The sequence below is a fragment of the Baudoinia panamericana genome, assembly GCF_000338955.1.
Source record: "Baudoinia panamericana UAMH 10762 unplaced genomic scaffold BAUCOscaffold_7, whole genome shotgun sequence".
In the NCBI taxonomy this organism is placed as follows: domain Eukaryota; kingdom Fungi; phylum Ascomycota; class Dothideomycetes; order Mycosphaerellales; family Teratosphaeriaceae; genus Baudoinia; species Baudoinia panamericana.
This window is the reverse complement of record NW_006911263.1, coordinates 218,659-246,007: the sequence shown is the minus strand read 5'-3', so window position 1 is coordinate 246,007 and position 27,349 is coordinate 218,659. Positions and strand designations below refer to the sequence as shown.

Here is a 27,349-nt window from a genome sequence, read left to right as displayed (position 1 = left end):
GAGCGCGGTGTCAGGTGTGCAGGCACCCGCGGAAGGCTGCGCTAGCTTTCGTCGTCCGCGTGGGAAGTAGAATGTATAAGCCACAATGACGCCGCACCACATCACAAACCGGCCGCGCAGCTGGTTGCAGGTTGCTCTTGTGACCACTGCCAGCCCGCTACGCAGGACGAGAAGACGGCAGGTCGATGAAAACGAAGAAGAAACGAAGTTGAGATTGACTTAAGCTGAGCAGGAGATTGTGATGCGTAGGGTCACTTGCATTGTAAAGTACATTGTTTGCGCTGGTCCAGCTGCCGTTAGCAAGCAAATCGCAAAGCAGCAAACGCCACCTGAATTCTACTCGTGGATTCCATCTGCACACGCGCCGGAAGCTTTCTAGTACTGTGCTCCAGCCCCTTGCCTTTCGATGTGAAGATGCTTCTCATATCTCATAACACTTAATTGGCCGTCAGAACATCTTGCTCGAAACGCAGAAAAGTGCAAAGGCCACCGTGCATCTCCGATCCAAGCCCATACGCACCATGCGGCGGGAGGCGCTCAGCTGCCGAGACATGGCGCTGCGCGGTCAGCCCACAAACCCGGCTTTGAGGAATCAGATGTCCACCATCTCAACATCTTGTCCGATGCGGACAACGTCGTCAGCAGGACCCCAACTGCCTTCGTACACTGTTGCTCCAGCCCTTCGACGCTTGTCCACCCATTGCACGCCTCCAGCCTGAAGCAGCTGGTCGACCGTGGGCCGGACATCTGGGTCAGGGCAGATCATCCACTGCACGACTTGGTCCAGCGCATTGGGATCCGTAGGGTCGACCATGAACTTCGGCGGCGCAACCAGATCGCGACTGCGCTTACGCCCGTGCCCCTGCATTGCGGGACGTAAGAAGTCAAACTCCTCTTCTACACCAATAATAGGCGCAAATGAGAGCAGCTCGTTCGCCGTCATTGCATGCATCTCAACTGGTTCGCCAGACTCGTCGCGCAGCAAGCTGCCATCAGACGTCCAAGAGAGGCTCGGTAGGTCGCTCAGATCACCTGCACGTAATCGCTGCCACGAGTCGCCGTTGTCGGGTAGAACAATATTCCCACCAATCTCCAGCATGACCATGCCCAGTGCAAAGATATCCGCAGGTTTGTCAAAGCGGCCTGCGAGCACTTCCGGGCCAATGTATTCGCGATCACCTTCGCCCTCTAGATGCGCCGGTGCGGGCCACGAGCTTGCCATGCCGAAATCGCCAATCTTGAGCACACCCTCCCAGTCGATAAACACGTTGGCGGGCTTAAGATCGAGGTGGATGAAGTTGGCGTCGTGAACGGACTTCAGCCCTTGCGAAAGCTCAAGCAGGATCTTCCAGATTCTGAAGTCGTCCAATCTACCCTTGAAACCAGTAGCGAGCAAGAAGTCCCTCAGGTTGCCGTTCTCGCAGAACTCAGTTTGGATGTAAAGGTGGCCCTTAGCCTCCCAGTGATCAACCAGCTCCACGACGTGCTCGTGACCGCGCAATGCTTGCAACACTTCGACCTCACGCATCTTACGCTGACGGTCTTTCTGCCCAGTGTAAGGCTTCCTAGATTTCTTTACCGCCCATACTCTCGCGCCTGGGCTGGACTGGGTATGCGAGCCAACAGCGCCTGGGAGTGGCTTCTCGACCCTGTAAACCTGAGAGAATTCACCGCCGCCGGAGACCGTGACCTTTGCGAAGCGTGAGCTGAGTGATGTATCGACATCGTTGGCGAAGTAGCTCGACGATGCGTTTGCCGGGAAGAAACTCGTGCTGCTGGTATGCTCTCTAGGTCCGGTTGGTGTCGCAGGTGGGAACGACACAGTACTCTTACCCAAGGCAGTCATTGGCCGCTGTTCTGCGGAGATTGACAAGTTGCTAGGATCCGGCGGTGCGAAGAACTCCAGCGCATCCTGCGGAGTATGTGGGGAGCGCTTGTCGCCACTCTCTACATTAGTGTTCATAGCGGTCACTGCTGCACCCAAAGACTTAGCGAGAGCTCCGCTGCGAGTGCGTAGATGGGGCACCGATCGAAGCGATCTCTTTGCGAGCGGTGTAGGTGACGCGACAACGTTATCGCATGACAGAGACCGGCTTCGACCTTGCAGCGGTGACGGCGAGGTGCAGGCTGTCAGGGTGATGCATGGTTGAGCAAGTGCATCGACAGGTGGCTGCGTCTCCTTTTCCAGCCGCGCACACGGTGTTTGAAGAAGAAAGGTATACTTACTGTCATCCTCATTAGCTAGCACTTGATCGCCTGCGGATGGCAACGCGAAGGTGTCCGGGGCCAAAGACGTCCTCCTCCCGAACAAACTGCTACGCAGACTGTTGCTCTTGCCCTTCGATTGCGGTCTAGCCATGACTGCTGTTGACTTTGTAGGAGTTGGAGGAAGATCGTCATTGCTCGACTGACTTTCCAAACGGTGAGTCGGCGAGTCATTAAGGTCGTCACCGCCATCAACGCTTAGGAAGCTGTTCCGACGAGTAAGCTGCGGCGCACCAGCAATCGACCCGAATATGTTAGCGCCTTTGCCGAAAGACTCTGGCGAGTTCTTGGACGTCCTGGCATTGAAAGGTGTGCTGGGGCTGCCAAACTCATGGAGCGGTTGCACCACCTTGCCCAATACCGAAGCCGGAGCAGGTGAGAAGGCGTGGCTTATATGTACAGCCTTCTTCGATGGCGTATCCGGCATTACGGAGCAGCCGAAGTCTGCATGAGGTAGTTCCACGTTCCGGTTGCGCTTAGAGATTAAACCGGTGGAGTGGAATGGTTGAGGGAAGGGCTTGGCCATTTTGAACGCTACTGGTGTAGCGAAGGAGCCTTGCGAGGACATTTGACTTGAGTCAGTGTCTGCCTGTCCACTTGGCCGGAGAGCACCAGCCGGCAAAGAGTTCGAGAAGCTCCCAGGAGGTCTCATTGGCTCGACCTTCAACACGCTAGCCGCCGATGATTGTTGCAGTGACTGCGGCAAATCTTCTGCCATACTCGAAGTCGACGAAGAAGGCGTTAGAGCGTGAGATAGTGGATGCGGCTTGGGAGCTGACTGATACGGCTTCTGACCTGGCGGCGGGAATAGTACAGGCGGCTCATCAATACCGTTCCTGCGAAAAGGCGAGTCGCAGTCGGCGCTACGAAGTGGAAGCGCACTATCCAAAGATATGCGTGATCGAGCGCGGGTAAGCGCTGGGCTCAAGAGCGACTCCCGCCCACCGTCGATGGATGGCCTAGTACGAGCAGCACCTGTACGCTGGTACAGTGTAGACTTGCGGAGGCTGAACGGGCGTCGCTGCACAGGATTTGCTGCTGGAACTGACCATGTTGGCTGGCACGCAGTAGTGCCGTCCCGCTCCTTTTCATCCGATGAGCGGCTCGCCGTTGAGTCAGTCGAGTCGCTAGTCGTGCCGTCTAGGCCTTGGTCGAACACGTTGAAGTCCGCACTCAACGAAGACGGGCTGTGCAGGCTTCTGCGCTTGTGGCGCGGACTGCCAAAGCCTGCGGCCTCCAGATTCATGACTCCATCACTTCTCTTCAACGGACTCGACTTGAGAGGTGATACCTGGTCCTTCATGACAGGCTTGAGCAGCTTGTCCGGCTTAAGGAATTCGAGCTTAATCGGTTGATCGAACCGTGAACTGCTCATGCTTGGTGCAGCATCCTCCGAACAGTCCATCCTGTCCTGATTTTCTTGTCCGTCTCCGGCGCTGGTTTTGCGCAGCAACCTTGGCGATGCATTTGCCTGGTTGGTGTTGTCGCTCAGTGCGCGTCTAAGCGGACTGTTCGGTGAGGTCTTGCGAGAAACTGTGCGCACAGGTCCAGTGCGCTTCACAGAGTAGACTGGCCTCGCGTGGAGGTTGCTCGGCGGGTCAGCGCTGAAGGTCCGCGCAAGACCAGAAGGCGACCTTGGCGCATTTGGAGAAGTGTCTGCAGATTTGCGCGCGCTCAACGGGTAGCGCTGCGGCTTAGATGGCGACCGCGACAACGACCGCCGCAATTGCCTAATTGCCGCGAAATTGTCGACTGGCGAGCCATGCGCATGGGTTGGTGATAATAAGTGCGGTGCGCCGCCACTGGAGTGACCTGGAGAATATTCAATCTCCATCATTGCACACTCATGGGGAGTAGTGCGAACGCGCAGTCGCCTTGCGCCCACACTGGTGGCGACTTGCTAATGCGAAGTGCCTGCGCAATGTGTGATTCTGTGTCGCTCGTTGCTCGTTTGTCTCCACGGCGTGCAGTTTGCGGAGAATGACGCGGCGCAAGGGAAAGGATGGTGTGGAATGGAGCGGTGCTCAGTGATGGACCAGACTGATGGCCGTCGATGGCGACCGTGTGCTGCGTGTATTGGGAGTGCTTTGCGACTCGGCGTGGGTGGATGGGTAACAATGCCGTTGTGTCAGAGTTTCATTCCTCTGCCGCAATCAAAACAGCACGCGTCATTCAGGGCCGGCCGGCTGACTGCGTGTGAGTGGCGGTGCCGCAGGTGACGGGTGAGGTTAGGTTGGCGATGTTTACACTGGTCAGAAAGGAAGGAGCAATGAGAGTGTGTCAATAATGTGTGCAGAAAGTACGGTCAAGCAAGTCTGGACGTTGATGGAAAGCGCAGCGCAACGCAGCAGCGTAGGCGACAACACGCGGAAGCACAGACGTTTCCCCGTTCAGGGTCTTCGCTTCCAGCGCACGACCTTGACGCTTGTGCACGTGCCGTGTCTGAGCTCGCCGCTTATTGGAAGACACCTGTTTCGGCGCACAGTCGGTGAGAGCACTGCGGCCCATTCTCGAACAATTTGGACATCCGACGTACACTCACAGCTTCGTCAGTGATTCTACAGCCTCTGGAGGAACAAGAGCGATCAACGGGCAAGAGTGGACTGTATATAAACATGGCGACGTCATGGCAGCACGCCGTGACAACCACATCAACGATCTCCCGTTTGGAGACGCGTCAAAGATCGGGGGATCGAATAATCACACCGTCAACCCTGCCATCCCATGGCATGTCAGCAACATTGGCTGGTCGACAATGCGGACGCACAGTTGCTAGGATATTCAGTAGGTTAAATTGATCGTAGACGACATGCGCGCCCGAAGCGCCTCTTCAACACTCACCAGCACTCCTTTCAGCATTTCGCATCCTCACTTTTCTCTCCCCTCTCCCGAAAGCGTCTGCTACTATGTATCTCAATAGCCGCTGCGCTGCGATTCGGGCAAGATGCTTCATGCAGCCGGCATCGGTCGGCGTATGATCTACTCTCTCCGCACCTCTGCAAATACTCTACCTCAATGCAGAAAGAAAATGGGGAGTTTTGATTTCACATCGCCAGCATTGACAAATGATCGCGCGACCAAACTCATCCGAGAACGCGGATGATGCCAATGAACATTGTCCTGAAGCCGACTGCAGATATTAGCAGTGAGAAACGTGGTAATGGCGAGCCGTTACGCGAGGACGACTTAAGCGTCAACACATGGCCAAATGCCGCGGACGAAGATCTGGAAAGCGCTATTGATGAACTCGAAGATGGACCATCGATAGCTCAGCCTAAGAGCGACGCAGAGAAGGCGTTAAGCGTACACTCTAACGTTCTCGCCCGGACAGTCTCCGGCACGTCACGACGGTCGAGAGCGGACCCAGGCCCACCACCAGACGGTGGCCTAGTTGCATGGTCTCAGGTGGCACTACTTCACCTGACTATCTTCAGTACCTTCGGCTACATCACCGCTTTCGGCAGTTTCCAAACATACTACCAGGCCATCCTCGGCGTCTCTACTTCGAAGATCTCATGGATCGGAAGCGTGCAGCTTTTCCTTCTCTTCTTCATCGGAACGGTAAGCGCTGCAGAGAGGATATTTGATGGCACCGATCGCTGACTGCACCATAGTTCTCCGGTAGAGCGCTCGATGCGGGTCTCTTTCGACCCGTTTATACTGCAGGTGCTATATTGCAAATACTGGGCATCTTCACCACTTCCGTGGCGACGGAGTACTGGCAGCTTCTTCTTGCGCAAGGCTTCTGCATGGGCATCGCCAGCGGCCTCCAGTTCTGTCCATCTATGGGATTGTGTGCGACATACTTCGTTAGGAGGCGAGCGCTCGTCCTCGGTGTCGGCGCGCTGGGCTCATGTACAGGAGGCGTCCTCTTTCCCATTCTCGTCCAGCAACTCCTCCCTCGTATTGGCTTCGGCTGGACCGTCCGCATCGTCGGTTTTATCATGGTCCTCGTCAACGCCATCACCGTTGCATTCTACCGCACCAGGCTTCCTCCACGCAAAACCGGACCGATCGTCGAATGGGCCGCCTTCCGCGAAGCACCCTACACGCTGTACTGCATAGCGTCTTTCCTTTTCTTCTGGGGTTTGTACTTCGCCTTCTTTTACGTCGGCTCATACAGTCGCGACCGGCTCGGCATGAGTTACCAAGCTTCGGTCAACCTGCTCCTGGCTATGGTGTGTACAGGATTCATCTTTCGCCTTCTACCTAACTTCCTCGCAGACAAGTTAGGCCCGGTCAACCTCATACTGCCCTTCACCTTCGTCTGCGGCATCATGATGTTTGCCTGGATTGGCGTGGACAGCCCCGGCACGCTCTACGTTTTTGCGCTGCTGTATGGACCTGGTGCGGCAGGCATACAGAGTATGTATCCGGCGACATTGGCCAGCCTGACGTCAGATATGAGCAAGGCAGGTGTGAGGATGGGCATGAGCTTCACGGTTGTGAGCTTTGCAAGCTTGACAGGACCTCCACTTGCTGGAGCACTGATACAGTATCATGGTGGCAACTACCTGTACGCACAAACATGGGCAGGCACATCTTTCCTCGCTGCCGGTATTGTTCTGATTGCCGCTAGAGTGGCAAAAGTCGGGTGGAGAGTACGATGTCGTATTTGACATTGACCATGGGGATTACCTCGCTTCCTACGTACTATTATCGCCACTCTACCCGCTGATCTCTAGTTCTTGAGCGCATGCTCCTTATCATATAACTCCAACCAGTGGCCCATGACACTGACCACACACTCTTCGAAGGTCGCCAGCTTTCCAAACGTCTTCTCGGTCTTGGAATTATCGAGCTTGGTGATAACAGACGCCAGCTCACCGCCGAGAGGCAGAATGCCCTTCTCCACGGCCTCCGGGAAGTGCTGTCGCACATGCTTCGCCACGTCAGACCACTGCATTCCATCCTCGCCATTATTCGACACCACGAAGCTCTGATTACCCTCAACATGCGGGTCCAGAGCTTGCACGTGGATGCGAGCGGAGTCATCCACGTGGTTGTAGTTGTTGGGTGCTGCAGGGAAATACGATGGCATGCCTAAGGCTTGGCGAACGATGAGCGCGTTGGTACTCGTGAGGAAGTACTCGGTGCTGTCACAAAGGTCATCACGACCTTCCACGAAGCTGGGATGGACATGAATCACGTCGAATGCAGGCTTCTCGTTCTTGATCCAGGCCTCGGCACGGTTGAAGGCCGCGATCTTGGACGCAACATACCCGGCCATCGGATTCTCGAGCGGACCCGTCAGCTCGTCCACGCGCGTATCGGCTGTGTAGACTTCGCCGCTCGGCTCAAACATCGCTGTGATCGGCATGATAGCAACGACGGAGGAGGTGATGACGACCCGTTTGATGGAGCCAGCCTTGCGAGCAGCGTCGAGCATGCTGAGCGTCATGTTCACAGCAGGATCAATGAAACCTTTCTGATAGTCTCCGTCGGCCGGTGCGCGGGTGGCCAGTGGCGAGGCCACATGTATAACGTACTTTGCGCCCTTGGCAGCCTCATCAAAGGCGTTGGCCGCGGAGAAGTCCGGGATGATGGTGAACGACAGCTGGCTATCCTTGCCCATGGCCTTGAGGACGGCGTTGTTCCTGACGATGTTGGCTTTCTCCTCACTTCGGACCGCGGCGCGGACTTGGTAGCCATATTCAAGCGCATAGCGCAGGACGCGGAAACCAATATGACCGCTCACGCCGGTGATCAGGACGAGGTTACCAGCCATGATGACTACGCCTGGTTGCTGGTGATGATATTTGATTTCTGAGTGGCTTTGGTCGCTATCCGGTCGTTGATGGTGGTGTTGCAGATACCATGATGTGAGGTGCATGGAATGGTGCTTTTGTACTGTCCACGGCCGACGTACGAGGCAACAGCATGCGTGGTCTTCGAGTTAAGATTGATCAGCATGCATGTCGGCGAGCGTAATGTGATCCAAGGCGTAAGAACCGTTGCATCGGCTTGGCTCGCTACGGTAACATCGTGTCGCTGATACTGGTACTCTTGATCACTAACACTATGGCCGGTAGCGTAATGACAAACGTTGAGGCCGGCACCATCGCTCGGCCGCAGCGTTATCATTCGTCTAAGCGTGATCAGTAAACATGCTTTACATGCTTGAATTAGCGACCCTGCTCGGACATAGCCGCAGTTTCCGAACGCAAGGGCAGCGCCAGGCGATTTCTGCTCGCCGCGCACGATTCAGACGTGAAAAACAGGGTTGTGCTGTGCAACGCACTCAGCTCGTACATCCATTCTTATCCATTCTTCTGTCCAGCGACTTGGAGCAGGTGCTTGCCCGCAAAGGTATCCCACCGCTCGCCACCCATCGTTTCTCGCGCCCGTCGTTGCCGCACAACTTTCTCTGCAGCCTGCTGAAGCATCACAGAGGGTGGTGCATACGAATCAACGCTGGGATCAAAGACGCGGTCTAGGTACTTTGCCGTCGCCTCTTCCATCTTTGTGAGGCTCTTCCCGCCAGGAACATTAATGTTGCCGCTGTAGTCGCCCTTGATCCAGTCGTCCAGTGGCATACTCTCCAGCCCGGAGGACACATTCAGTCGCTTGTACCACGTGTGCTCTCCGTGAGCGTGCTCCCGCATCTGATTATGCTGCTTTTCGCCTTCGGTATACTTGATCAGCAGGTGTTGGATGACGGCTCGCTTTTCGAGAAATTTCGAAACGAAGGGCAGACGTCCAAATGGTCCGGGCCAAACGCTTGCGAAGCCATCTTGTGTTTGATCAGGCCGTCCAGTTCCGATGCTGAGGAGTAGAGCCGGTCTATCTGCTTTGCCTGCATACAAAGCGTGAAACTCGCTCAACGCTGCACCGGCAGGATTGTTCTCACGGATCCCACCATCCTTGAACAACTTGGTCCCGCCTTCAACCTCGTGCTGGACCGTCTCAAAGTAAAACGGAGCCGCAGTCGTCGCTCTGGTGACTTTCCAAATCGGCAGTTCGTCTGCGCCTTCATTGTACCTTGTGATCCAGTTTGGCACATCGTCGGTGTAGTAGTGCGGATAGGACCGTAGCAGGTATGCTTCCGATATGCTTTTGTCGTGAGTGGCGGTCAAACAGCACGATTGGCAGACCCTCGGCCTATCAACGTCGAATGGCACATCAAGCTTCAAGATCTCATCAAGTTGATCAGCGTCCCATGGGTGAAGGTCAGACTTGCCGTCGCAGTCTGCGTGTTCGTAACATCTAGCGCCTACGATGTCTTGTACCGCCCTTTCAAGCGGTTGGTGGTGATACTTCGTCATAAATGGGATGTGACTGCGCCTTTTGCCGAACAAGTCTTCGCCAACTTTGCGATAGAGTTCCAGTCCTTCAGAGACTGTCATGCGTAATCGGCCAAGTATAGTTGCAATCAGACCACCGGTAGAGGTACCGTACACAAAATCAAAGTAGTGGCAGGGCAAGAGTTCCTCCTCAGACGAGGGCTTCTTCGTGCTGACGTCTGCGGTAAGACTGTCCTGTCGAGCTGAATGCACATCTGGTACGGACGCTAGGTCTTCAGCACTCGGAGAAGACGCGGATACCCCATACCGCCCCTCCACAGCAGCAGTCCTGCTTTGTTTCCTTGCTCCTATCTCTTGTGCCTGAAGAGGCTGCTCCCTATCACGATTTGTTCGGTCTTCCAGGCCTAGCATACCCGGTTTAACAACAACCTCGCTGCTGGTGGAGTGGTCCGACCCGCCATAGGCTCCGGGGACTGCTTGTTGTCCTTCACGAGCCTCTACTGACCTCGGCGACTCTACTGTGGTCTCATGGTTCACTTGTTCTGCATCTTCTCTATCTAGCCGTTGCTCCCACAACCACACCTCATGCATTAGAGCTTTGAGGATCAAGAGACTGCTATAACCTCTGATGCCACCTCCGTCCAACGTTAGGATGCAAGGCCACCATGGGTCATCGACCTCCCTCGCCCAACTTCTTCCGGCCTTGTCGGAATCTTGGGTCTCTGCGCGTCGCCTTACGCTCGGTGACCGCACATGATGCCCAGAAGCGGAGAGCGTGGACAGGCTCGCATCCAGATCCACGAGCGATTGTTGTCGCCGGAGCGGTGTCTGATTGCCAACCATACCATCAGTGATTGGAACGGACGAGGGAACGCTGGACGTCTCGCGCCCAAAGAAGGCCCAAGGGGCGAGTGGTATTGAATCCAGCGTGAACGCGAGGCGGACACTGATTGAAAGTATCTATCTTCTGGTCTGGCTCTGTGTGTACGGAGTAGCGTGCTTCTGTGGAAATGGGTGATGACGGGCGGGCATGACTGCCTTGTGCAACGCCTCGTAATGCACGGTGCCGAAAAGCAATGAACGCAATGAAACGCAGCAAAGTGTCAAACCCAGTGAACGCCGTGCTATGCGACTCTAAAACGGTGCCGAGAAGACTTAGAGGCTGTGCGGCAGCCTTTCTTCGAGGAAACTGGACTGCGAGACTGCAGGTGTTATCAACAACTCGACCTTGGCTGTTTGTGGCTTAACCTTGTTCAAGTGGCTGTGCCTGCCTTATTCACCAGATGAGTCAGTGCGCATGATTGCCCCGCCGCCACATCAGCAAGTGATTGATCCCAGCCGCAAACATTGTGACTCGTCATCAATCTTGTGACCCGCTGAATCTGCTGGAGGTTGTTGGACAAGCCTTAGGCGATACATGACCAGTCAGAAGGCCCGTTTCCGCACAAAGAGAGCGCGGTCAGCCTCCGTTGATAGTATCTGGCAGCCTTGAGTACGCTTAACCTCGACATGAGTAACACCCAGACACTGGAGAGGAGCTTTGAAAGTGGCTTTTCAGGTTCAACCGGCAGCTCATCAAGCAGTGCACAAAAGTATCGCCTGGACGAGTCAGACATCCGGCCAGTCTTGTGCTACAAATACCGGGGACGCTTGGAGACTTCTTCGCAGAAAGAGATCTGCGCGTGGCTAGACAAGGGTGTGTATAGATATTGGTGTCGGCATGTAAGGTGCAGGTCACTGACTGCTGGTACGGGTAGACGAGAATCTGCGCTGCACGAGGAAGCCCATACCACGTGGCACATCCTATGTAGACGTCAAGCGGCACGATCTTTACTTGCCACAAGAAAAGGACGAGTACTCACGCTTCCCTAACTACGACGCTTCCCTGGCATCGATCAGGGTACCTTTCATGGCCTACCTAAGCCGCTTGGCCTTCGGCGCATACGACGAGCTCTTCATTATCTCTCCGGAAAACTCACCGAACGCGAGTCTGGCCGACAGCGAGAGCAAGCGGATAAGTCCGTCAAGTACTATGTCCATGGGTAGTGGCGAGGATGAAGCACGATCCGGCGCCGCAGCATGATATGACTGCGTGCTATACGATGAACATCCATTGCATCTCTGAGCGTTAGAAGCGAAGGTCGTCCGGCGTTCACTCACCTTCGAATAGGGACTCACCGGCTCCATGAACCAGGAGCAATTCGTTACTTGTGCCAGCCACTATTGCTCAATTGAGACGAGTTCGCGATGGTAGGACGTATGGCATGCACTAGCGGTTCCCTCGATACGATAGCCCTGCGTCATCTGGTATAGCAGCAGCAAATGATACATTCAATACGCAACGCCACATCCCAATTACATGGCTGTACACATCCGCCAGTGAAGGTCGACAATATAGAGTTCTCGCCGGAAGTGTCTTGGGTGCGCGATCGACAAGTATTCAGGAGGTGCCTTTCGACAGGCTTGTGATGGCGGATAGAAGTGTTGTGAATTCGACTCTGATCAACGGACCGTTCACTGCAGTAAGACCGGCGCTGAGTGAGCAAGTCTGGCTCCATTTGTTCGACGCGCATTTCAAGAGCAACGCGAAAGGAATGCTCATCGCCGATGCTTGCTTCGATCCCACTGACCAGCGCTGCAAGTGCGACTCGGTTCGCCTAGTCATTACCGCGCCGATCGAGTGTGAAGATGGTTTGTCGGCTCGATCACGACAGCAAGTAGAAGAGACGATGGCAAGGTAGAGGCGCGGTTTAGGCGTCACTGTCCGACGGCGCCTGTGTCCGCGTCCGGCGGTGGTAGGACGGTGAAGGGGTCATGGTCACAAGGCTGGCAAAGGTTCACAGCCTTTTCAGTCGTGAACAGTGTGTCTGGGGTACGAAGGCGAGCCATTTCATTTCCAGATAATTACCATATCGCGAAGTATGAGTGCACGACCACAAGCAAAGTAGAAGCTCGGTAGTAAACATTGAGGTCCGTCTGATGTCCTCACTGCCAACCGGACAATTTCCTGCTAGAGCGTGTTAGCCGCTACTCGCGTGTCACGCCAAGCCACGAAGATCGTTTGACGACTGTGCTGGATGGCGCACGTTTCAGGGTTGCTGGAGTCTGGATTCTTACTCCAATCGGTCAGAACGCGGCAGAATCGGAACTTCATCATTGAAGCTGCTCACATGGCCGTCAAGACAATGTTCATCATCGCACAGTGTTTGTAAGGTCCCTACTGCACCACGTCGTATTCGACTGATCAGGACCTTCAAAGACCGGTCACGCAATCGGAACAAGTGTCCCTGGGCTGCATTTGTTACGCGCCTTACCACGCATTCGTCTAAGTAAAGTATTCCCAAATTCGCTTCACTTGAAAGGAGCAGCTAGTAGGATGCAGGATGAGGCAACCTTGAGCCATCCCAATCACCTCTGTTCCACAAACAGAAGGCCTACATAAACGCAAATAGCGATCACACTTGTTTCCTTAGGCGATGCGATCATGAGAGGAGGCGTTTCGGCCCGGCAAGGGTGCCGAAAGCCTAGACTTCTTGCGATCCTGCGATCGACACGATCCTTATGCTTCAGCTGAAGATCGAGCAGGCCTGCACCGCGTGCGAGGCTGCGGATCTCAGAAACAGCCACCATCCGGCAAAGACCCTATGCGTGAGCGATCGAAGCCATGCATCAACATCGACTGAGCCTTTTTCGATTCCTCGCCGCCTCATTCACAGGCCTGCGTCAGCGTGGAGGCTGTCGTCTGCTTGATGACCTGATGCAAGGCATGGACTGCGATTACGCTTTGTTGGAAGTGGCCAGAGTCGGCTGAGATCTGGGTTGTTTACTCCTGTGCGAGCGAATCGCACTCGCATCGCTCGATCCATGTTGGCTGCGTAGTAGGGCAGGTCCACCTATTGACCTACTGAGTCTACCCTTTCAGCCTTTCCAAGTCTACTTGCCATTGTTAGAGTATACCTACAAACTGGATCAACTGTACTGTGGGGGACGACTGCACACCTGTTTGGTCAACCGCACATGAACGACACATCGATCTTCTCTGACTGAAGCTCCCTAACCAACACCAGACATGTCTACGCCTCCCCAGTTGCGCAAGATGATGTCCCCGCCAACAAGTGCGGGTGCACAGTTGCATCCTCGTCGTCCGCCTGCGCATCAGTCGGTGTCTTTGTTACATTCGCCTCGCGCTCGTGTACCTACCGTCGACCGCAGCGATTCATCCAGCGATGGGCACATCCAGCGAACTCAAGCTCTTGGCAGGCCAAGCAGAAACACTCCATCCAGCCTTCAGCCGCTTGGGAGAGAGAGCTCTGGCGAAAGCAGCAATGCAGAACAGTGGTTTGAGAAGTCCAACAATGATGTACGTGACAGCACCGCACCGTTCGTGGACGGCGAGCCGCCCTTCTTTATGCGCAATTCGTCGTCTTCTGAGACGCCACCCGGGCTTCAAGACCGGATGAAGCGATTCCTGGCTGGTCAAGATGGGTCACAATCACTGCCGCTGCGGACAGGCTTGTTGCACATAGGTACAGATGGTAGCAGCACGGAGGACTTCCGTGGTGTCATCGATGACTTGACAATTGAGAACAAGAAATTGAAGAGGAGGTTGAAGCAGTACGAGAAGCTCCATGATTCGCACTTGAAGGACGAGAAACTGTTCGAGGTCCGGTTTCACAGCTTGCCGCCACAAAAGAAGCTTGAGCTAGAGGACATGCTCCGCAAGTTTACCTCTGGACTTACCAGCAAGAATACCGCCAGCTTTCCACCAAACGGCTACGAAGGCCTGCTACCTATGTTGCAGCCTCACAAGACCGCGTCGTCGCAAGCCTCCATGAAGCACGCCGATTCGGCGTACGCGTCCATGTCTGCATCAGGTCAAGGTGGTTCTTCCAGTCTGTCTGCCAGTGACAGCAGGCAGAAAGCTTTCAAACCATCCGCTGCATCGCGTCGACAGAACATCCATAGTTATCTGCACCATATCCCGGAGGGTCTGTTGCCTCAGCCGAATCCAGCCACAATGACTGAGCGCGCCAGGAAGAAGCTCGTTGTGAAACGCTTGGAACACCTCTTCGCTGGCAAGGGCGCCGCTGCCATAGGCCATCAGCAAGCCATGCAGCAGCAGGACGTCTCACACATGGCTGCTTATGCCGACCGATCGGCTCTTGAAGCCGAAGGTCAGCATGTACGGCAGGAAGGTACGCGAGAAGCAAACATCATGACTGAGGACGCCGAAGATGACAAGGATGAAACCCCTGATTTTGCAAAGCCTCAACAACAGCTTGGCGCCAGAATCGCCGAGCAGGATTTTGCATCGCTTCCTGGCACTGAGCAGCGACCCACAAGACCTCTCGACCTCGACCCACACCGAGCGCAGGTACCCATGGATAACATCCGTTACATGCGCCATCTTGGCTTCTCGCCACCGGACCCGAGGTCGTCAGCTTCGCCGGAAGAAGGACATGGTTGGATCTACCTCAATGTTCTCGTCAATATGGCCCAGCTTCATACCATCAACGTCACTGCAGATTTCGTTCGGACAGCGCTGGGTGAGCTCAGCGACAAGTTCGAGCTTTCTAACGACGGCCGCAAGGTACGCTGGAGGGGAGGACGTGAAGTCACACAGAGTAGCAGTGGCAGTGGTGCTGCTTCTATTGATGCACCAAGCGAGAGCGGTGACGGTCAAAGCCCTCATAAGCGGCTGAAGACGTCTCACAAGGCGGGCTCGCGCTTAAAGTCACGCGTTAAAGCTCAGGCTCAGGGAGCTGCATCTTCGCGATCCCGGGCAGAGAACAACAAGCTAGTCTACACCCCGATGTTCTCTCACCGCGACAGCAGCGAAGAGAGCGACGAATCATCGTCAGAGGAGGAAGACGACGACGTCCTATCACCGTTCCCAGTAGCACCTGCTGGAGATTCGTCGGGTATGACCAGCTCTGGCATACGTACAACATCCACACGACCAAAGAAGCACAAGGACGATGGGCCTATCATCTTCTATAACAATGCACGCTTCTGCACCGACCTCAGTGGCGAGCGCAGACCCGAGGGCAACATGAACGCTCCGCCCTACGTTAAGCTCGCTGTCCCGCCGCTTGGCAAGGTACAGCATTTGAGCGGCAGGCCTGCTGAAAAGCGTGGTCCGCTTGCTTTGGCCTCCGAGCTACCTGAACCCATGGATCTTGGTGACAACCCCATCCCAGAATCCATGGAGGTCAAGTTCCCAACCAATACCTCACTTACGTCGGCTTCTGCACCAGAAAGGGATCCTATTGAGCTCGAGGTCACCGGCATTGGTGGCGTCTACCCTGCCGATAACTTTGCGATACGAGTCGAAAGTCGCCACGTAAGAGTCGACCAATCAGGGGCGCCACAGGTCTCCCATGCATACCTGCACAAGACCGTGCCACCCAAGCTCGCCAAGCTATTACATGGCCACGGAGCGGTGAGCAAGTCACACGGCGCTGTGCACAAGCAGATCGTTTCTGCGAGGCGGAGGGACCTACCACCGTCGCGGTTGCCACCTGCGCTCAGCTTTATGCCATTTGAAGAGGACTATGTCGGGGACGATACGGATGCCGACGAAGAACTGTCGCTCTGTCCTGGGTCTTTGGATGGGCTACCACCTGCTGCCGCGCCGCAGATCATTGACGTACCCTATGCTAGCAGTAACGACGAAGGTGAAGATGAAGATGACGACTCTAACGATGCGGAATCTGATGGCTCGCTCGATCTTCTCGCCCTTGCCCGTGAAGTTGACCCAGAGGCCGTCCGAGCTTGCGAGCGTGAGTACGATGCCAACATGGCTGAGCGACTGGCGGAAGAGATACCCGCGGGTAGTAGTGCTGCCACAGCTGGTGGAGGGAGTGGCTTCGCCTCGCCATCGTCCGGAGTCGGTCGGGACGAGTATCGCCGCGCAAGGCACGAGGTGCGAGCGGCAGCAGGTATGGCGAAGATGGCTGCATTGAGGAAGGCTCAAACAGGTGATAGCATGCAAGTACATGGTGCGCCTCAACGTCCTGGCAGTAATGCGGAGAGCGAGGAGGATGAGGACGCGGAGATGTCAGATGCTAGGTCGTAGAGACTGTGTTTAACTATCCTTACGCACAAACCATCTATCACCACTTGATTCTAGGCAATGTGCCTCTTTCACAAGTCTGCTTCGGCTGCTGCTGCTATGCTTGTCAAAGTTCCTGTGAATGTATCTAGTACATGTGCTCCGTCAGTATTTCGCGGGCCGCTCGTTTAATCTGCAGGGTTTCTAGATGGTGGCGTTAAGCTGCTCATTTGCAATGCGCCTGTCAGGCTTACACCCCCGCTAGCTCTGTGCATACATCGCATGCAAGGTGTTGATACAGTCCGTCGTCGCGCATGACAACTATTTAGAGCTATATCGCGGTCGATGTGGCGCTGGCGAAGCCATATACTGTTCCAGCCGGCTATGCTGGCGAGTTGCGGAACCTTGGCGGAAAAGCCAAACCGTCTCGACGTCTGCATGCGCTGTTGGCACTGACTTCTTACCTGCACCCGTATGCGAGTTCCAAGGAACTATACAATGGAGCAATATCCGCCTCCTCCGGACGCCTCCGTGGTGGATCCGCAGATCACAGGCATTGCGCCCGCCACGTATTCGGACCATATGCCTCAGCCTGAGCAGTCAGAAGTGGACGACTTCTTACGGAAGAAGCGCAAGGCGAGGGAGCACAAAGCCTGTTACCCGTGTAGACAGCGAAAGGTCAAGTAAGTCGAGTATCTGCCCATCAGGGGACTTTGCCGAAGATGTGAAGCTAATGTGCTCCGAAGGTGCGATCTTGAACGACCATGCAGGACGTGCCGAGACCGAGACCATCCCGAATTGTGCTCGTATCATCCACCCAACAAACGACAAGCGATGGATCAGAACCAGGCTGCGATTAAGATTGAAGATGGCGCCTCGTCCGGCTCTGTTACGCTTGGACGTGCCGAATTCGAAATGTTATGCAGCAAACTGAATGGTCTTGAGAGTTCACTGGCCGAGCTCAAAAGAGAGATCAATCGCAATGCTCATGATCGTGTAGCCGAAGATCCCAGACCCGACAGCACTGCATCCACCGGAGCATCCAACTTGAATGGCGAAGCCTCGTCTCAGCAGCCTACTCACACAGACGTCCACGGCATCCACACCAGGAATGACGCAGGTGAGATCGTGCATCTCGGCGGCGGCTCGATTCCAGCCATGCTCTACAGCCTTGGGCAGGGGCAAGGTCAAAGCCCGGACGAGAAGATTAAGCTTCAGGAACTGCTCGGCAAGTCGGTCCTACCTCTTTTCGGACTCGACAACGAATCGGCAACCTATCCCTTCGTCGACTTGTGGGGTTTGCCGCACGGCTCGTTACAACGAGCTCAGGAGCTGGCAAGAGCACTGCCAAACGACGCGCAGTGTCTCAACCTATTTCGATGCTATCGCGACATTGGCCATGTCATCTATCCCGGCATTGCTGACTTGCAGGCACTCGATTCGGATCTCACGACGTTCCTTATCAATCGTGCAGCAATGATTAACTCGTTGGACGGTGTTACAGAGCAAGCCATCTTTGGCAAGACGTACCACTGGCTTGCGGTGCTCTTCGCAGCTTTGGGCAGTGGCGCGCAATGTAGCGCCATGCCACGGAAAGAGCGCGAGCTAACCTCTCAAGTGTACAGTATGCGTTCATGGCTTGCCCGTTGTCGTATCTAGCGCTAATAGGTCTACAGTCTGCTGCAGCTTCGAATGCTTACGGTTTACCAACTTCCTGTCGCAGCCCCACGTTGAGAGTATACAGGCGCTGCTTGTGATCGGAAACGTCATGACGAACAACATGAACGCAGGGACGGCTTGGTGTCTACTCGGCTTGACAATCCGACTGGCCCAAGGTCTCGGACTACATCGTGACTGCCCACCCAACGTGCCAACTGAAGTCGTGCTGCCACGGTCGAAGATCTGGTGGTCGATCATCTGGCAAGACAGCCTACTGTCTCTGACGTACGATAGGGCAAGCACTACGGCGGCGACCGCTTTTAACACCATGCCTATGCCGCAGAACGTTGGGAGGGTAGGCGACTATCATGCTGCCATGTACCGCCTGATGAAAATTGGCCTCGACATCGTTCGGGACCGAGCAACTGTTGCCAGCGCAGTGGACCAGTTCGAGCGCATTTCAGAGCACCAGAACGCAATCTCAACCCTGATGCGAGAGGCAGCGCCATATCTGCGCGACTCTCGGCTGTGCAAGTCGAACATAGATATGATTGAGCATTGGGGTTTCTACCTGCATACATCCTACGCGCTTTCCGAGCTCTACCGGCCTGCCCTAAGCCCCAGCAAGGCCGAGTCCGAGCTATTACAGACCTTCAGCCGTCCCTGTATCGACAACCTCACCAACGTTGTTGAGTCTTACCTCGGACTGAACAATATCACTTCCTTTGCCAGGCAATCTTGGTCAGCCACCCACCGTGCCCTGTCCTCCGCGCTCCTGCTCGGCATCCTCCGTGAGCATACCCGCAACGACCGCGCTCGGATGCTGTTGGCGCGCTTCATGGCGGTCATGATCGAGATCACCAACTCCATCTCGGCACAGGAGATCTCAGCGCCCTTGCAGCGAGCCTTGTCGGCTTTGAGTAAGCTCAAGATTGACGAAGTCCAAGGGCAAGACGAAGGCTATGGCCCCCATGTTGAGGGTGCCACTTCAAGATCGGTCGGTGACCGCGGGAGCAAGGCTGATCACCAAGCGACCATCATTACGCCTGCACACTCTGATGGTAGCAGCTCGCTGGAAGACCACTCGCCGCATTCAGTGCTGAACTCGATATTGTGGGGTGACCCTGACTTTCGCTATCCTGAGACATGGGCTGTGTAAACAGTTGTAGTCCTTCCTGTTCGGGCTGATGCTTAGCGTGGCGTTGTGGCAAGACTCCCTTTTTGGCGAACACACTGGCTGAGCGTTTGTATGTGAATGAAGACACAGATTCGTCCGCGAGCTGGCGTACACATACATCTCAGGCCATTCCCGTCCCACTTCATCCTCCATCTAGTTGAAAATGTATAGTGTGAGGGCAGAGATTTCTGTGGCATGAGCTAACTTCGCATATTGCAAAGCTATTGCTGTAGACGGACGACAATGCTTGAGCACTGTGAGACTCTTACGTGTCAACGGATGCTCTGACATGCTCCTACCCGAACGCCACGCTAAACCAACAGATTGCTCGAGCATGCGGCTCATGGCAATACCACGACACCAATGCTCGCTGCCTGCGCGATGACGCTCTTCACCATGCCCTCCATTGGCACGCCGCTTAACCTCGTCTCGCTCGCCTTAATCTTCGCGATCTCCCAGACCTGCTTCAAGCTCACTGAGCCTACAGTGCCCCGTCCACTGTTTCCCGGAGCTGCCACTCCCGTCTGCGTTGATTGCTTGCCTCTGCCTGCCAGACCTGCATTTGACTTCGGTCCTGCGACGTTCCCAGCGCCACGTAGCTTGTTCTTTGTGGCCTGAACGCCAGCAGCGGCAAGTAAAAGGGATGCCGTTGGTGGTGTCCGTAATTCAAATGAGAAACTCCTGTCCGGCCGCACTGTCACTCTGGCAGGTATGGGTGTGCCTGTCACGTAGTTGGCTGTTCGCGCGTTGAACTCCTGCATCACAGTAAGACTCCAGCATAGTATATGCGCTCCTTGAAAACCTTACTTTGCAGAAGTCCATTGACTTGACGCCTTTGCTGCCGAGGGCTGGCCCGACTGGTGGTGATGGCGAAGCCTGTCCGGCTCCGACAATGAGCTTGACTATCTGGTCGTTCTGCAACGCTCGTTTCGCCATTGTTGTGAGGTCGAAGTCGTCAGTTGACATGCAAGCTGTGGTTCGGTTGTCGCTGACGGTTCGGATATGCCAAGATCGCGATCACCTCTCACGTGACTGACAACGGGCTCATATCAGGCTGGCAAAGCGGTGCGGCACCAGGACGTTGTCCTGATTGGAATGCTTGGTAACTTGGACAATATAGCAAGTGGAAGTGACACACGGATAAATATTCTTTTCGGAGTTATTCCGCAACTGACTTCTCATATCAACAGCATTGATATGACAGAACGCATGGTATATTGATCAGCTCCAAGGACAATCTGCACCAACCATAGGCGCTGGCAACATGAAGACGTCCCGCGGCACAAGCTTGTTAAGCGCCTCAGCATTGGATATGTACATTACATGTATCTCCTTCCGCCACTCGTAACTCCGTTGCAAGGGTATCATCTGTACGCTAAGTCACATTTGAAATGCTGAAATTCAAGTCCAGGAGTTGAGGGTCAATCCAGGATGCCAGCACGCTAAGTGCGATGCTGTGGAATACAACCAGCGATCGCAACCATCAGCAAAACGTATGTTGCACCGCAGACTGCCCATTCGCGAGCTGGTATCAAGTGTCGCATTTGAGTGGTAGCTGCTGCGACAATGAAAGCGCCGACAGCGATAAGAGCGATTACAACAAGCCTTCCAACAAGTGTCGGTATGATGGAGAAGAGTAGCAGAGGCAACATTAGCGCCAAAGGACCGTAAGCCAATGCAGCACGCTTGAAAGGGTTATCGGTCGCCACCTCGGACTTGCCAGGAACGATGAGATCGTCGTCGCGTTCGAGAAAGCGGGCCTCAATTTCGTGTACGGGCGCATGTCTTCCCATCCAGTTTTGGTATGCTTCAAGCTCTCCAGCCTCCGCTCGGTGCGAGCCTTTGGACATTCCTGTGTAAGCGGTCATCGCTTGATTGTACTGCGTGGTCTTGGTGAAGATACGGCCCAGCAGGCTGGTCCGCTGATAATAGAGATCGCTCCCTTGATAAGCTTCACGACGACGGGAAGCGGGCATGCGCTGTCCGTCCGGCTGCGTACGGTCAATCTGCGCGGTGATTTCGTCGATGGTCCGTAACTGCTCTTCGAGCTCGCAGATCTCATCTTGCAGATGGAGAAGAAGTCGGTGGTTAAGGTATTCAAACTTCCGATACAGTGGCGTCACGGAGGACTCGTCCGAGGCCAATTCCCTCGCGAGTAGCTCATAGCCCGCGAATGTTTGCTTGCTCAAGTCTGGCGCGTCCGGCGCTGGAGGTCTGTGACCGTGGACGTCCGCTTCCTGACTAGCAACAAGCGGCATATACATTCCTGGGCTTGTGGGCCACTGATACTGCTGCACCGCCATGGGATAGCCGTACGCTTCAGTAGTAGTTGAGGATGCTGACGGCGACCGTGGCTGACCATGCGCAGTCTCGGTGAAGTAGTACTGCCTTGTCTGGTTACCGTACTGCGTCTGCTGTTGTGTTGGCAATGCGTCGTGTGACGACTGATCTGTGGAACGTTGAGATGTCCGTGACGAGCGTGACGTCGAACGTTGTCGCATGTCAAGATTGAGCTCAGACAGGGCGGTAGAACCGGTAACGCTCGCTTCTTCTTCTTCCATCACATCTTCCACGCTTGGCTGCTTCCGCAACGGTCGAGCAGATGGCTCTGGACTGCGGCTATCACTGCGCTCAGAACGCGTGGAGGAGGCACGATGTGGGTCGTACCTTCGGCGCAACTCTGCAACGCTATGACTGCGCGTACTCGTGGGCGAAGGGAAGGTTGATCGGGAAGATGGCGTGTCGGGAGCATCACTGGAAGCTGCTATAGAAGGTTCGTAAAGGGAAGAGGCTGAGCTTGACAGCATCGATTGAATGTCATTGCTCTCCTCATTGACTGAATAGGACATCATGTATTCGAATACGTTGGGAAACCGAGGCCGTGATTGACCTGAGACGCTTGACTCAGCGTCAAAGGCAGAAGCAGCGTATCTTGGCCTTCCAGTAGGCGTTCTCGAGCTGTCACTGCTACGCCGGTCAAACGATTGCTGAGTTATTGTTGAATTGCTTCCACTCGACCTCTCGGAAGCTCCAGTTAAGCTCGATAGTACAGAAAGTAGCGACGAGTTGGCCTGGAGCAGTGGTTCGCTACGTTTCTGCACACCGCTTGTTCTATGCTTCGCACCTCGTCTGTAGATCGTGTTATTGTCGTCACGGTGATGGCGGCGCCTCGCAGTGTTTCCTTCCCTATGTCGAGACGTGTCCGTGCCTGCGCCTCTTGTGGTTGGACGTGAGCCCGGAGTGGATTCGCTAGCCTCCAATATCTGGCTAAGCCTTGGGAAGAACCGGCCGAAATCACTTTGGCTGCCCCTAGCCTCTCCCATACGAGCACTAGGCAGTCTTGACTGTTGACTATGGCGATGCAATGTTCGCTTCAACGCTTTTCGTTTGCGCGGCGGAGAGTTGTCTATATCAACCCACTCTGATGAGCTTGACCTGGAGGGCTCTTCGTGGGCTGACCAGGGCCCATCCGTACGTCTCCTGCTCGTCTGAGTCCTTTTGTTGGCTACGTCGTCGGAGGGTTTCGACAACACTAACTTTGGTGGTACGAGCGGCGAACCTTCTTCTGCGGTCTCAGACTGTCCGGATGCAACGCACGGTTAGTCTAGGATGATGCCAAACATAGTCAAGCCCACGTACCATGTTGTCGGAAAACCAAGAGAACTTGCCTCTATAGCCACATCAATGAATCTGAAATCGCAGGCGACGAGCAGCATACATCTTGGTGCAACTGTCCAAGATCGGAGGTATGGGGCAACTGTGTGAGACGTGAGACGAAAGGATTCGCATCTCCACGACCCAACCAACGGAATGTCGCAGGACGAGCAGGAGGGAGAGAATGCAGTCTAGCCAAGCAGAAGGGGTAAGGTTGGAACTGTTGTGCAACTCCTGAGATGAAGCAGATAGGCTTGCGTTCAGGGGTTGCCGATGTTCGAAAGAGCAAGGAAAGCTGACCGTTGCAAGTGGCCGACGATGTGTTGGCGCCCCAATGCAGGACATGCATCGCATATTGGCGAGTCATGGGCCATTGGTTCGGATAACTGCATGGCCGCACCCATTCATAGTCATATGTAGTCGGGTGCGTCTCACGTTACAAGTGAGCATTCCAGAGAAATGTAACCACGGGTCGTCGTCTGTCTCGTTAATCAGCCCCTCAACTCCTCACGCCACACACCCTTCCATGCCAAGAGTACGGACTACACCGGCTTTAAAGCACGATCACGTGCGGGGAAGTATCACTTCTTCACTGTGGCTGACTGTCGTACTGCGGGACGTTGCTGGTACATGGTGTACGACATCCGGGTGCGAACTGCTGTCCTTTACTTCCGCCAGCACCTGTCAGCTATATATGCCCAATGAAGGTGCGGCAAGATAGCTGCAGCCTGGCGCTTTGCCCCCGCTTGACACGTCGTGCTGCTGACGTAGAAGCATCCTCCGCAGGCGCAAAGTGAGGTGTTTCTATTCACTCTGTCCATGCGTTCAAAATCGGGGCAACGTACCCTTTTGACGGTCATCATCTTCCACACGTCTCTGCGCGATTGACCAAAACCGCGTTCGCCAACCCGAAGTGAGGTGTAAACATGACGAGCTTCCTTGAATACCTCTCCCATCCTCTCTTTATCGCATCATGCCTCCTAGTGGGGGTGGTCGTTCTATGGGCTGCGACAAGCGTGCCCTCACCCGTGCCTTCCAACCTGCCATGGCAGGGTATGAAGGAACAAGAGTTTCTCGGCCACTTCCGAGCCAGTCTTAGATCGTTCGGTTCAATGAGGGAGTGGCTCAAGGATGGCTACGAAAGGGTCAGCATTGATCAACATATCGTAGAAGACGTAGTGTACTAAAAGCTATACAGTACTCAAAGAATGGCAAATCGTATATCATCCCAGATGTGTCGGGCAGAACTGAGGTGCTTATGCTTCCCTGCAATGTATCGTGGGAGCGACTTGTTGATAGGTTAACAGGTCATCATACCACCACAGAAGTTACGTTGGCTACTCGACCATCCCGACAGCGTCTCAAGCGTTGGCGCTGCGCACTATGATCAACTTGTTGGCGACTACAACTTCACGGATCCGTACGTGCTCGGTACGCTCTACCATGAGCATGTTGTGCACAAGAGTCTAGCTCGCAACATGGCAAACATCATCCCGAACATCCAGGACGAGGTGCAGCACGCCCTAGATGAGACCTGGGGTAAGGACACCGCAGATTGGAAAGACATCTGCGTTTTTTCAAACATGATGGAGGTCGTGGCTCAATTGTCCAACCGTATGTTTGTTGGGTTGCCACTTTGCCGCAATAAGGACTATGGTCGTCTAATGGGAGGCTTCGCCAACTCCGTCATCTCAGCAGTGACCCTTATGCCGCTCTTCCCAGCCTTCATAAGACCGATTGTGGGCCCGGTAATCACCATCCCGAACCAATACTATTGGTGGCGGGTGTCGAAGTATACCGTCCCTCTGATCAAGGAGCGGGAGGCGAACATGGCTCGTAGGAAACAAGATCCATCGTTCAAATGGGAGGAGCCAAATGACTATATCACATGGTATGTCTACTTACAGACGCAGGAGTACTAAACAAACCAGCATTACGGTATGCAGACTTACCGTTCTGCAGGCACATCAACGTCGCCGAGGCAGAAGGAAGGAAAAAGGATCTCGATCCTGTCATGATTGCGCGGTTTCTGCTGCCGCTTAACTTCGCTGCTATCCACACGACCGTGTTCACAATCACTAACGTCTTTTTCGATCTTCTCGGATCTGACCCCAAAGATGGTTTCCTGGAAGGCCTCCGCGAAGAGGCGGAGAATGTGTGGGCAGAGTCCAAGGGCAATTGGAGCAAACAGTCACTCGCAAAGCTCTATCGAGCTGACAGCGCCATTCGGGAATCAATGCGAGTGTCCAACTTCATGACTCATGGTTTGCTCAGAAAGGTGATCGGCAAAGACGGAATAACCGACCCTGAAGAAGGCTTCAAGGTTCCTTACGGTGGCTACGTTGCTACAGACGTCCACTCTGTGCAAGTATGGTAAAGGTACAGTGACCACAACGCAAGCGCTGATTCCGTTCATAGCACGATCCAGACATCTACCCGGATCCGGAACGGTATGATGCATTCCGCTTCTCGCGACCGATCGAAGAATTCGAAGCAAAAAGAACGGCGAGCGGTGGTGCTCTCGACCCGGCTGATGAGAAGGAATGGCTACGTCTCAAGCAGACGGGCATTGTCGCCACTGGCGAGACCTTTCTCCCGTTCGGCCACGGAAAGCATGCCTGTCCTGGAAGATTCTTCGTCAGTCACGAACTGAAGATGCTGTTGGCTTACGTGGTAATGAACTACGATGTGCAGTACCTGGGTAAGCGTCCGGAGAACCAATGGTTCGGGCAGTCGGTTATTCCTCCGACGACAGCCACGATTAAGGTCAAGAGGCGTAGTCAGGCGGCTGCAGTGTAGAGATGGATTTCATGTACAACCTGCCCCCACCACTCGAGTACGTATCCTTGTACCAGCCGGACAGCAGTGAGGCTCATGCTACGCATCGCCATAATTATGCAATCTTCGGCGGCGCATAACATCAACTGCTTGTGGCAAGAATAGGTTAGACTACCTATCAATGCGACAACACACGCTGTCCGCCTTAAGGCTTATTGGTTGAAATTAGCAATGGATGGAGTCCTCACGGCGGAAAATGTCTTGAACCCTTTCCACAGCAAAACCGGCGGGGTGCTGTGTAGGTACCCATGCAGGCGTAAAGCCAGCCACATATCGGAGCTGACAGCTTCCTTGGGTGTTCATCGTAACGTTCCCCTCCGTACGTACGATCACGCCGGAACGCCAGGAGTCGGAGGCCATCATAAAACGATGGCGGTCGCACGAATGGATTACCAATCACAATTTCTGCCGCCTGGTCACTCGCTGGTAGCACTGAAAGCTCAAGGTCCCCCGAACACTTCCCGCCTCCGTGCACTGACCTTGTCGGGGCATCCTGAATGCTTCAAGCGAAAGGCCAGCAGCATGGGTGTCTGCGGGAAGTTGTGGTAACTCTGAGCGTGCTCTGGATCTCCGCCTTCGGTCTTGAAAGCCGGCTCCCGCATCGCATCCATGACGAGCCCTGCCTGAAAGAAGGGTTCGAAAAGTGACCAGAACGGACGATGATAGACTGTAAGTGGCTCGGGCTGCCCGCGGACTGCTTCACTCTGCGAAGGTGGGATGTCCAGGTATCGCATCACCTTGATATAGGTTTGTAGCTGTTGCTTACCAGTGGTAGGATCTTCGAAGATCTCCATTCCGCGGTGGCCAGCGGGCTTCGAAAACGCAGGATGCAGGTCCACGATGACAACGCGGCCGTTTGGAGCGAGGAGCAGAGGCAGGGCTCTTGCCAGAGGCTGGAGAGATGGTAGTGACTTTAGTGTTGTTGATATGGTAATTATATCAAAGGGTCTTATGACGTGTTAGAACGGGCTCGACAACAGTCAGAAAGTGACAACATACGAATGCTTCTCGGCGTACGAGCGCATATTGTCGTAATCCATCAAGTCAATATACCCATAGTTGACCACCAGGTTGTCGCTCAGGGTGCGGTTTCGCGCCTTCACGAGCATAGGCTCAGAGTAGTCAAGCCCAGTTACTTCGGCGCCTTTCCGTGCAAAACGGCGACAGATGATGCCGCTACCAGCCCCGAGATCCAGAACAGTTTCTCCCTCCTTCCAGTCGGCCAGGCTCTCAACTTCTGGAATGAGGCACTGAGTGAACATGTCGTTGCCATCATCGGTACCGGACTTGCCGGTCTGGTTCTTCTCCCACCAGTCGGCGATGGCATCCCAAGCTCGCCGGTTATTGGCATTGGCCGCCTGAAGCGTACCCTCCTGGTTATTATACTGGATGATGTTGATGTAATTTGCTGTCATGTTGATTGGCTGGCTTATTGCGTTAGTGTTGCGACCCATCGTC

At 54.7% G+C, this 27,349-nt stretch overlaps 11 protein-coding genes across 11 annotated transcripts; 5 read left to right on the top strand and 6 right to left on the bottom strand.

Annotated features, from left to right (window-relative positions):
* Positions 1 to 230: 230 nt before the first annotated feature.
* On the bottom strand, positions 231 to 4,592 carry BAUCODRAFT_34374 (uncharacterized protein). Its single transcript, XM_007678580.1, has 2 exons — positions 2,227 to 4,592; positions 231 to 1,974 (listed from the first exon to the last, which is right to left on the bottom strand). Exons 1-2 carry the CDS (start codon positions 4,097 to 4,099, stop codon positions 593 to 595), a joined length of 3,255 nt encoding a protein of 1,084 aa, XP_007676770.1. The 5' UTR covers positions 4,100 to 4,592; the 3' UTR covers positions 231 to 592.
* A 781-nt stretch (positions 4,593 to 5,373) lies between these two features.
* On the top strand, positions 5,374 to 6,884 carry BAUCODRAFT_70871 (uncharacterized protein; the record flags this gene model as incomplete). The annotated part of the gene is made up of 2 exons (XM_007678739.1): positions 5,374 to 5,826; positions 5,880 to 6,884. 2 exons carry the CDS (start codon positions 5,374 to 5,376, stop codon positions 6,882 to 6,884), a joined length of 1,458 nt encoding a protein of 485 aa, XP_007676929.1.
* A 62-nt stretch (positions 6,885 to 6,946) lies between these two features.
* BAUCODRAFT_70819 (uncharacterized protein) lies at positions 6,947 to 7,993 on the bottom strand (the record flags this gene model as incomplete). Its single annotated transcript, XM_007678736.1, has 1 exon — positions 6,947 to 7,993. One exon carries the CDS (start codon positions 7,991 to 7,993, stop codon positions 6,947 to 6,949), a length of 1,047 nt encoding a protein of 348 aa, XP_007676926.1.
* Positions 7,994 to 8,525: 532 nt separating this feature from the next.
* On the bottom strand, positions 8,526 to 10,728 carry BAUCODRAFT_109052 (uncharacterized protein; the record flags this gene model as incomplete). Its single annotated transcript, XM_007678878.1, has 2 exons — positions 10,029 to 10,728; positions 8,526 to 9,710 (listed from the first exon to the last, which is right to left on the bottom strand). The coding sequence occupies exons 1-2, from the start codon at positions 10,350 to 10,352 to the stop codon at positions 8,526 to 8,528; spliced, it is 1,509 nt and encodes a 502-aa protein (XP_007677068.1). The 5' UTR covers positions 10,353 to 10,728.
* A 350-nt stretch (positions 10,729 to 11,078) lies between these two features.
* Positions 11,079 to 11,544, top strand: BAUCODRAFT_56594 (uncharacterized protein; the record flags this gene model as incomplete). Its single annotated transcript, XM_007678729.1, has 2 exons — positions 11,079 to 11,205; positions 11,267 to 11,544. Coding segments are annotated over 2 exons (405 nt in total), but the record flags the coding sequence as incomplete, so codon positions are not given.
* Positions 11,545 to 13,641: 2,097 nt separating this feature from the next.
* Positions 13,642 to 16,500, top strand: BAUCODRAFT_56667 (uncharacterized protein; the record flags this gene model as incomplete). Its single annotated transcript, XM_007678731.1, has 1 exon — positions 13,642 to 16,500. A coding segment is annotated over one exon (2,859 nt), but the record flags the coding sequence as incomplete, so codon positions are not given.
* A 645-nt stretch (positions 16,501 to 17,145) lies between these two features.
* BAUCODRAFT_71670 (uncharacterized protein) lies at positions 17,146 to 19,381 on the top strand (the record flags this gene model as incomplete). The annotated part of the gene is made up of 3 exons (XM_007678802.1): positions 17,146 to 17,246; positions 17,310 to 18,187; positions 18,240 to 19,381. 3 exons carry the CDS (start codon positions 17,146 to 17,148, stop codon positions 19,379 to 19,381), a joined length of 2,121 nt encoding a protein of 706 aa, XP_007676992.1.
* A 359-nt stretch (positions 19,382 to 19,740) lies between these two features.
* Positions 19,741 to 20,335, bottom strand: BAUCODRAFT_71414 (uncharacterized protein; the record flags this gene model as incomplete). Its single annotated transcript, XM_007678783.1, has 2 exons — positions 19,741 to 20,154; positions 20,207 to 20,335. 2 exons carry the CDS (start codon positions 20,333 to 20,335, stop codon positions 19,741 to 19,743), a joined length of 543 nt encoding a protein of 180 aa, XP_007676973.1.
* Positions 20,336 to 20,516: 181 nt separating this feature from the next.
* On the bottom strand, positions 20,517 to 23,347 carry BAUCODRAFT_496017 (uncharacterized protein). Its single transcript, XM_007678877.1, has 4 exons — positions 23,039 to 23,347; positions 22,937 to 22,977; positions 22,067 to 22,879; positions 20,517 to 22,012 (listed from the first exon to the last, which is right to left on the bottom strand). Exons 1-4 carry the CDS (start codon positions 23,039 to 23,041, stop codon positions 20,842 to 20,844), a joined length of 2,028 nt encoding a protein of 675 aa, XP_007677067.1. The 5' UTR covers positions 23,042 to 23,347; the 3' UTR covers positions 20,517 to 20,841.
* A 361-nt stretch (positions 23,348 to 23,708) lies between these two features.
* Positions 23,709 to 25,852, top strand: BAUCODRAFT_109037 (uncharacterized protein; the record flags this gene model as incomplete). The annotated part of the gene is made up of 5 exons (XM_007678876.1): positions 23,709 to 24,198; positions 24,252 to 24,305; positions 24,361 to 24,944; positions 25,016 to 25,421; positions 25,472 to 25,852. Exons 1-5 carry the CDS (start codon positions 23,980 to 23,982, stop codon positions 25,850 to 25,852), a joined length of 1,644 nt encoding a protein of 547 aa, XP_007677066.1. The 5' UTR covers positions 23,709 to 23,979.
* A 479-nt stretch (positions 25,853 to 26,331) lies between these two features.
* BAUCODRAFT_148500 (uncharacterized protein) lies at positions 26,332 to 27,306 on the bottom strand (the record flags this gene model as incomplete). Its single annotated transcript, XM_007678875.1, has 2 exons — positions 26,332 to 26,839; positions 26,891 to 27,306. The coding sequence occupies 2 exons, from the start codon at positions 27,304 to 27,306 to the stop codon at positions 26,332 to 26,334; spliced, it is 924 nt and encodes a 307-aa protein (XP_007677065.1).
* Positions 27,307 to 27,349: the final 43 nt, after the last annotated feature.